The following is an 8,611-nucleotide window of genomic DNA, read 5'->3' on the forward strand; positions in this document are numbered from 1 at the left end:
GCCTCGTTTAAACCTTCTTTGCTTGTCTCGTCAGTGTGTTTTCTTCCGTCAAAACCTAACAAGCTCTTCAACTGCAAACAGCAAGAGACTTTATTGAACGTTAAATTTCGTGTCTAGAAAGGATTTCTTTTGTTTAAGGTAAAGAAAAAAGTTAGTTTTTTTTACAATGACCCAAAGGTTCAACTACCAAAGAAATCCACTAAACATTGGCGCTCCTCGCTGGGGTGGTCCGCTTTACAATGAGCTCAACGCCCTCCGAAGAGCAAACCAAGACCTCAGCGAGAGCGCATACATGCTGAGGAGACGTCTAAATGGTCTCTTGGAAGAAAGGCAACGCTACATCCACTGGGATCTTTTTGTAAAGTATAAAAACGAAACAGAGCAGAAATACAAGGAACTTGAAGAACGTTACAAACAACTGGAAGCAGAAATGAAAACAGCGGAGGAGCAGAAGCAAGAAATGGAAAATCCAAAAGATGCAAGTGTAAAAGTGAAGCCAGACAAAGAGGCCCAGAGTCAGAAAGGTGTGGAGGAAATGCTGGAACACCAGCAGGAGTGTAAACACATGAAAGAGGAGCCTAAAGATGAGGAGGAACAATTGGAGCAACTTAAGAATAACTACAAAGTACTTCTGCAGAATTATACAAACTTGATGGAGTTGCATGGGCAGAGAAAATGTTGTGAGCAAGAGACAGACACTACAAAAGACCAGAAAAAGCAAGAGAAGCAAGAACAAATGGAAGTCGAAGAGAAAGAGAAGCAAGAAAAGAAGGAAAGAGGTAAATGGAGATTGTTTAGGAAGTTTTTTGCTGAAAGGGGCATTGAGGAGGCTGCTGAACTTCAAGATAGATACGAGACCTTCTGACCTCCTTTCACCACCTTCCTCTGTTACGACCCTCACCTGCAGACCCCATACATCCTTCTCCACACCCTCAACCTTCCTGCTTTCATCTCTTCACCTCCACTCACCCAGCCCCTCTCCTCCACCTGCAGGGAGGTGTCCCGTGTTAATGTAATTAAAAGCATCATATAGAATTCTGCTCAGCATGTCTGTTTCTCTGTGTAAGTTACTTTGGTTGATTAACGTGAGTTTTTAGTTTGTCACATTAAAGAACAAAGTGGGAAAATACATTGTACAGATACACAAACAGTTTGGTTTAACTGTGTTTCTGTGTATAAAATGATCTCATCATGTTAATGTCTATTAATTTAATAACATTATATGTTCTACTTCACTTCCAACTTTACCAAAATATGAAATACTAAAGTTTATTTTCCGCTATTGAATCAAAACAAACGAAATTTTCACCATCAATAAATTTGGCTTATCTCAAATTTGCAGCTTACTAACTCAAACATCTGGGAATGTGTTTGAGATCATAACCTGTTGACTTCTGGGTGTTGTTGTTTTTTTTTCTTTTTAAACATAGTATTTGAATGAATACTTAGTGTACACCACCACTTCCTTCGGTGCTCCCTGGGCATACACTGTGCGATTTTTTTTTTTTGGCCCATTTTGAGCCGATTTTTCAGTCGTGCGACCGTTTTGGGCTGTTAATCCTCCAATATGCATAGATCAAACATCATTATCACAACAAGAACCACTTGAGAGATCAGCATAGAAAAGCGGGGTAGTAATAAAACGGCACTGTAAATGTCAAAACCCCCAGGCAGAGATCTGAGAGGAATAAAGAGGTCAGGGAGCAATAAAACATTAAAATTCAAATATGATGTCGCCTTTTTTACATTTTGGCGACACCCTGTGGCCTCAGCTTCATTTGCAGAATGCATGGTGTAGCGATGTAGCATGGAAAACGCAAGACACATTACCGGGTATGAATGCCTGGTAAAAACGAAGGCTATTATAATTTTAATAATGAGGTCACGTAAAATTTTCCACTTAACTAACCAAAACAATTTGTTCATATGCTAAATATAAATCATGCTCCTGTTGCTAAACCATTTCTGATACAAAATGTAATCTAAACAATTCATTTTTAAAGCTCTGTGATATAAAACTACTTTTTGGGTGAAATTCCGTGTTTATTTTCAAAATGCCTGATAAAAAAAAATCCTTCTAGTATTTTACTCAATGTACTAATTTGCTTAAATACTTATAACTAAATTAAACCAAAAAGATGCGAAAAGGTGAACTCGAGAAATGCTCATTTTCTGTTTCTACCACTGGGGGCGCCATCCCATATCATCCGAGCTGTTGGGGCAGGAAACGCATGCTCTCTAACCAATCAGGCGCCTGAGATCTAAGCGCACAGCTTATCGCGAGACCTCGGGTCTTCCTTTTCCCTTTTCGCTCTGAGTCCAAGATGGTAGGTCCTGCTAACAGAATTTCTAAAACACGATAGTCAGACTATCCGCGGTCATCCTCTGAATTAAACCACCTGATGTTTTAGATGAAAACATTTACACGTTATAAACATACTTTATGTCCGAGTCGTGCTAAGATTTCGTGTGATTTGACTTTATAATTCACATTAGCCTATATTCTTGGGAGCCGACACCGGTGGTAGCTTTACGCCTTCAAGTTGAGAATAAGTCAGATTTACAATGGGTTAAAGATGCTATATATTATCACAGGTCACTGTTTATTTTTGTCCCAAATTTAACGTATGTGTCGTAAGATCAGAAGTTTCCTTATTTGACGCTATATGCATGTTTGCTATGCCGTTCAGAGTTAGCGGTTAGCTGCAGAGTGTCAACGTGTGTATCGGCCGCTGTTATGTGGATGAGTATGAGCTATGTAGTGTGTAATATCCCTCTTAAATGTATTCTATTTTGTTTTCGGTGTTAAATATTTAATTTTAAAGATAAACAGTTGAGGGTTAGATGTATGAGGTGTTCTTGGTCAAGATTATGTTTTTCTTACCTGATTAATATATGAATATGCTTCTAATCAATTTTCCAGGGAGTCGACATCAGGCACAACAAGGACCGTAAGGTGCACAGGAAGGAGCCAAAGAGCCAGGATATCTATCTGAGGCTCCTGGTCAAGGTAAGATTAATTTCTAGGTGTGTGAAGTTTGAAATGGTAGCTTGTGCATTTTAACTATTGAACAGTCTGAAACCCGTAATCCTGACATTCCTGGTGTTTTGCCTTTAACAGTTGTACAGGTTCTTGGCCCGCCGCTCCAATGCTCCCTTCAACAGGGTCGTCCTGAGGAGGCTGTTCATGAGCAGAACCAACAGGCCTCCCATTGCTGTCTCCCGCCTGGTAGGTCTTTCTTCCTCTCACTTTGATTTTCACACATGTATCCTCCTGTTTGCTTTTACTATGGTGTCCAGGTTAATTGGTTAGTCTTCAGCATCCCTGGCCTAATGTACCGAACTGTGCAGTGAACCTAAAATAAAGCTGGAAGAGGGCTATCAGGGCTTCTCTAAGGTTTCTTCTTATGAGAGATGCACTAATTGCAGTTTACTGATTCAGATTTCCAATTTTTTGAGTGTATTTCCTTTCTAAGGACTACAATTGACAGCATATACTAACAAAATGAATTCTTTAAGGAAGAAGTTACTCTTATAATAAAAGAGGCTCACTTTACAGTTTCGCCCAAGCTGCAGAAAGTTACAGGATCTCTCGTTTAAACAAATGAAACAATGGATGGAAAGAGGTAGAAAAATTTAATGGAAAATGAGTTGCTGTATGCCTACTGTTACCTGACAGATTTGATCACATCAATCAAAGCAGGTTCAGCAGATTTGTGTAAGAAGACAAATGCCGGATACTGGAATAATAATGTTGCTCATTGCCATAATTTTCCTCTTAACTGCTTTGACCCTTTGCGCATACTGAAGCTGCTGACTGGTGGCTGTCTCTGAGCTTTGGATTGCTTTAGTTCTAGATGCTTTACGTTTGAGTTTCTTTAAAATGTCTGTGTTTAGGTTTTGATTAGATTTGGTTTTCCTGGTATGAACATTCCTGACATAAGTGGACAACTTGTTGTTTTCGCTCAGTGTGAAACCCACACTCGCAGTATGTCCGGTATAGCTGTGAGTGTGTGAGTGCAACTTCTTTTCTGCAGCACCGTGCATGTGTTGCGCATTCATGAAATGGTAAGCTTCGTGGTAATGGTAAATCGGTCATGTAGGAGGCTGGTTGTTGGAACCAGAATGTTGGAAAGTTGGCTGATTGTGCGCCCTGGATCGGTGCATCTCTGCTACTCTTTCAATTTAGTTTTTAATGCGTCTTTAGAGATTCTGTAAAACAAATGACTGGATTTTTATTTTAGTACTCCCTGTTATCAGTTCTATAATCACACATTGATTTGCCTCAATTTCTTCTTCTTTTTTGTTTGTTTATTTTTTTCCCCTAGATCCGTAAGATGAAGCTTCCCGGCCGTGAGAACAAAATCGCTGTCGTCGTGGGAACAGTCACTGATGATGTCAGGATTCAGGATATCCCCAAGCTCAAGGTAGGTCTTACATTTAAGAAAAAACAGTTCAACTTCACTCCCACCCCCACCAGAAAATACATTTACTAACTGCTTCTTCAACATTGTAAAGGTGGCTTAAAAAAAAAAATCTCAAATCAGACCTCACCTCTTGCTTGCTGTCCCACAGATTTGTGCTCTGAGGGTGACTGATGGTGCCCGCCGTAGGATCCTGAAGGCAGGAGGTCAGGTGATGACCTTTGACCAGCTGGCTTTGGCTTCTCCCAAAGGACATGGCACGGTGCTGCTGTCAGGTAACTGAACATATTGAGTTGGAGATCCTATTTTTGAAACGAGCTGTTTCCACCAGATGCCCTAGAAACTGGCCAATAAGGAAGATGTACCAGATAACAGCTTAAGTGTGCAGTTTGCTGAAGCTGTAGTGGTTGAGCTTCATTGGCTATTTGGAGGCTAAGAACACACTGCAATAGATGAGGATTGTACATCAAACAACTATGTATTTTTCTGCTTTCAATGGCAGTCAATATCTTACTTCTGCACAAGAGAACACTGTCTTAGCCTATCTGAAACCACATAAGATTTTTTCACCTGACTTTTTTTTGAGGGAATGTTCAGTCATTATTGTCATTAGAGATAACCAAGCATTAAAATATACTCATTTAAATATTGGTACAACCAAAAAATTGGCAAATAACACCAATAATCACATGCAATAAGAACTGATGACTGGGTTGAAGTTCAGTATTTTTCCAGAGCAGATTGCTTGTTTCTAATTTTTTTTTTTTTTTTTTTTAATTGTTTGAGAATGTTAAGTTTTTATTAGTTTCTGTGTTAGCTTTATACTTGATTATTAGGTGGATATTGTATGCCCAAGGTACAATATTTAGGATAATCATTAACAGGTTTTAAGTAGTAGAATTGAAACTGGTAGAATCACAGTCTTGAAGACATCCAAAGTCTCGTTAGGCAAGCTGTGATTACACAGTTCACCAAACCAACGAATACTAAAACTAAGGACGTGTCCTCTTGTTATTTTATTACAGTTTTCTAACTTCAAACAATCACGTTAGTTCAGTTCACATGTAAATATTTAGTTTAGCTTAGGTAATTACATACTATAATGTTGCAGCATTGTGTTAAACATTTGTCATCTGCTTTTTTTTCTTCCTCAAATAGCCTCGATAATTACATTAAATAAGTGCAAATATTCGATTTTAGGGTCTGTTACACTCTTAAGGCTTTCACGGTCTTCTTGTTCCTTCAGGTGTTTAGTATATTTGGTAAGGATCTATCAGTGTGATATTTGACTCCTGATTCAAACAGCTTTATCTCGTATTGGCGGATCGATTCATTTGTGATTAATTTGTCACACCTCAGCACTGTTTGGTGCAGGTGGAGATAGCATAGCATGTAGGAAGCAAACAGCAGTTAGGACATCATATTCAGCATCAGCAGACATCTGAGGTCGGAGCATTATAACTTCAAAAAACTTGCAGTGGTGCTTCCCTAATATTTACAAATCTGGTCCGTACTAAAATGTGATTCTTGCACTTAAATGGTAAATGGACTGCATTTGTATAGAAGCTTTACTAGTCCCTAAGGACCCCAAAACGCTTTACACATTCAGTCACCCACCCATTCACACACTGGTGATGGGGCGCATTGACAGAGGCGAGGCTGCCGGACACTGGCGCCACTGGGCCCTCTGACCACCACCAGTAGGCAACGGGTGAAGTGTCTTTCCCAAGGACACAACGACCGAGACTGTCGGATCCAGGGCTCGAACCGGCAACCTTCCGATTACAAGACGAACTGCCAATTCTTGAGCCAGATCGCCCCTCAGCCACGATCGTGATTCTTGCACTTAATTTAATATCTGACATAAGGAAAAGGAAACAAATTATATACTTATTATTATTATTATTATTATTATTATTATTATTATACAAATTATATATATTTTTTAAAAGAATACTTGAACTAAATCCGAGTTGGAGTGATGTTTGATTGGAACTGGGTCCGGGTCTCCCATCAGTTATGACTTGTGTGTGTGTGTGTGTGTGTGTGTGTGTGTGTGTGTGTGTGTGTGTGTGTGTGTGTGTGTGTATATTTTAACCTTTAATATCGTCTTTTCCTCCAGGACCTCGTAAAGCCAGAGAGGTTTACAGGCACTTTGGAAAGGCTCCTGGAACCCCTCACAGCCACACCAAGTAAGTGTACATCTGATGTGAAGTTGCTGTTGTAAAAAACTACTTAGCCTTAGGGCTGTTCGATATAACAATATATATCGGATGACGATATAAAAACATCTATCGTTTCATTTTACGCTGTCATTTGTTTCGTGGTATCGCAAAATAAACTGTTTACTGCAATATTTTTTCATCGTTTTGATGGTCACTGTAGTGGCTATATTAATTTCTTAAAGTTCTCTCTTATATAACCACACTACAGACGGACGAGCGCCTCTTTTTAGTTGTCGTTAGCAACAACGACCATCGCGTATCCGCTTGTTTATTTTCCACATAAACCTTTCACAATAAAGCTCAAGATCCTGTTGAGACTCTTCAAAATAAACTGAATCACGTGAAAGAGTATGCAGTGTTTACGGATGAGAAGCAAAAAATAGCTGTCAGGTGCTAAAAAATAAACCTTAGACTCAAACGTTAGAACAGGCTTTTCCCTGCAGCACGCCGTGTAATAAATACTCACAAAGAAAACGGCGGCCGTTACAACTTATGACTGAAAATGTGTAGTTTCATGCATCGGTTAAAACAATGGACTCCAGGTACATGGCGCCCAGCTGGAAACACTTCACGAGTCGAGCTGCCAGAGATTCACAGAATTTACAGAAAATGTTAAAATTTTGTGATTTATATCGTTATCGGATGATAGATGTTTTATATCAGGATATGAGATTTTGGTCATATCGCACAGCCCTACTTAGCCTTTAACTAAAGCTGGTTATGTGCATGTACTCAGGACTGCGTTGAGAGAATCAGGGAGACCATTGTCCACACTTGCCTTAACTTGCCCTTTCTTGTCTGTAGCACACATAAGGAGATTATAAGCCTCATAGTTCTCTAAGCACTAATCAATGTTTAGTTTTAGCAGGAAGTGACATATTCAGAATGTCTGGACACAGTTTTGTGCTCTTGTGGTTAAGTTTTTGATGGTCATCATACTCACACAGCTGTGAGAAGCGCTTCCAATGCATGTTTGAAAACTGCTCAAGGGATTCTCAGTAGTCCACTGTTGCTTCATGCTTTAAATGCCCAGGAGTCCACAAAGGCCAGAATTAAATGATTTCCTTATTCTGGCATGCTTTTTTTTTTTTTTTTTTTTTAAAGGGTTTACATTCAGACTTAGTAAATACACGTCCAGCTGTTTCTTGGGCTCGTCTCCTAGGACGAGATTACAAAAGTGAATTAGAAATCTCCGCCCTATTAAAAGCATGATTGAAGTGGTAACCACTTCAGTCATAATTAGTAAATAAATCTTACAGGTGGTAGACATGGTACATATCTCTTGATTTAATCAGTGTTTGATGTTTTTAAATACAATAGTTTTAAGGTTTGAGGAGTTCAGAGGTGGTGTTGGTTGTCAGTGTAGAACAATGTCTTTCACACATGTTAATAATGATGTTATAAAAAGACTCTTGGGCTAAATCAGAAGACACTTCTAAAGTACTTTACATGTTGATGAAACCTACCTTTAACAAGTAAAGACATGTGAGGCTGATGTAAGGTAATGATGAATTGATGGAAATGTGTTCCCAAACAAAATAAATTCCAGCACTTTGTCCCAAACAAATGAAGCTCTTAGGATGATGTATGATCCATCAACATAGCTGGATTGTGACTCACAGGATGATGTAAAGGCCCAGCCATGAAAGGCTTCATTCAAATACCTGCTTCGGTCTTTTCCCACTGGAAAAATAAGAGATCGATTTTTACCACTGACATTGAGTTCAAGGGACAAATGGAACTTAATCTTATGTGTTAGATATGCTAAATTTAAACCCTTTTGTGTCTTTCTCCAGGCCCTACGTCCGCTCCAAGGGCAGGAAGTTCGAGAGAGCCCGTGGTCGCAGAGCCAGCTGCGGCTACAAGAACTAATGCGTTTTTGTTTTCACTCTGCTACCAATAAAAGGCTGGTTGTACAAAATGTCTTCTGTGTTTTTGTTTGCCTGCTTGCTCTTCGCAAAA

General features: G+C 39.3%; 1 protein-coding gene across 1 annotated transcript; it reads left to right on the forward strand.

The window, feature by feature from the left end:
• The first annotated feature begins 2,245 nt into the window (after positions 1 to 2,245).
• On the forward strand, positions 2,246 to 8,570 carry rpl18 (ribosomal protein L18). Its single transcript, XM_085473987.1, has 7 exons — positions 2,246 to 2,327; positions 2,924 to 3,010; positions 3,122 to 3,229; positions 4,329 to 4,427; positions 4,576 to 4,699; positions 6,547 to 6,616; positions 8,446 to 8,570. Exons 1-7 carry the CDS (start codon positions 2,325 to 2,327, stop codon positions 8,519 to 8,521), a joined length of 567 nt encoding a protein of 188 aa, XP_085330113.1. The 5' UTR covers positions 2,246 to 2,324; the 3' UTR covers positions 8,522 to 8,570.
• Positions 8,571 to 8,611: the final 41 nt, after the last annotated feature.

Source organism: Copadichromis virginalis, linkage group LG11 (assembly GCF_057382275.1).
Source record: "Copadichromis virginalis isolate Kocher_CV1m ecotype Utaka linkage group LG11, C_Virginalis_male_GT1.1, whole genome shotgun sequence".
In the NCBI taxonomy this organism is placed as follows: domain Eukaryota; kingdom Metazoa; phylum Chordata; class Actinopteri; order Cichliformes; family Cichlidae; genus Copadichromis; species Copadichromis virginalis.

What these genes read in the sequence shown, in the direction of transcription:
- rpl18 (XM_085473987.1), top strand. An exon ending in AGGATATCCCCAAGCTCAAG is followed by an intron (nt 4,428 to 4,575) that starts GTAGGTCTTACA and finishes GCTGTCCCACAG; the next exon opens with ATTTGTGCTCTGAGGGTGAC. An exon ending in TGGCACGGTGCTGCTGTCAG is followed by an intron (nt 4,700 to 6,546) that starts GTAACTGAACAT and finishes CTTTTCCTCCAG; the next exon opens with GACCTCGTAAAGCCAGAGAG.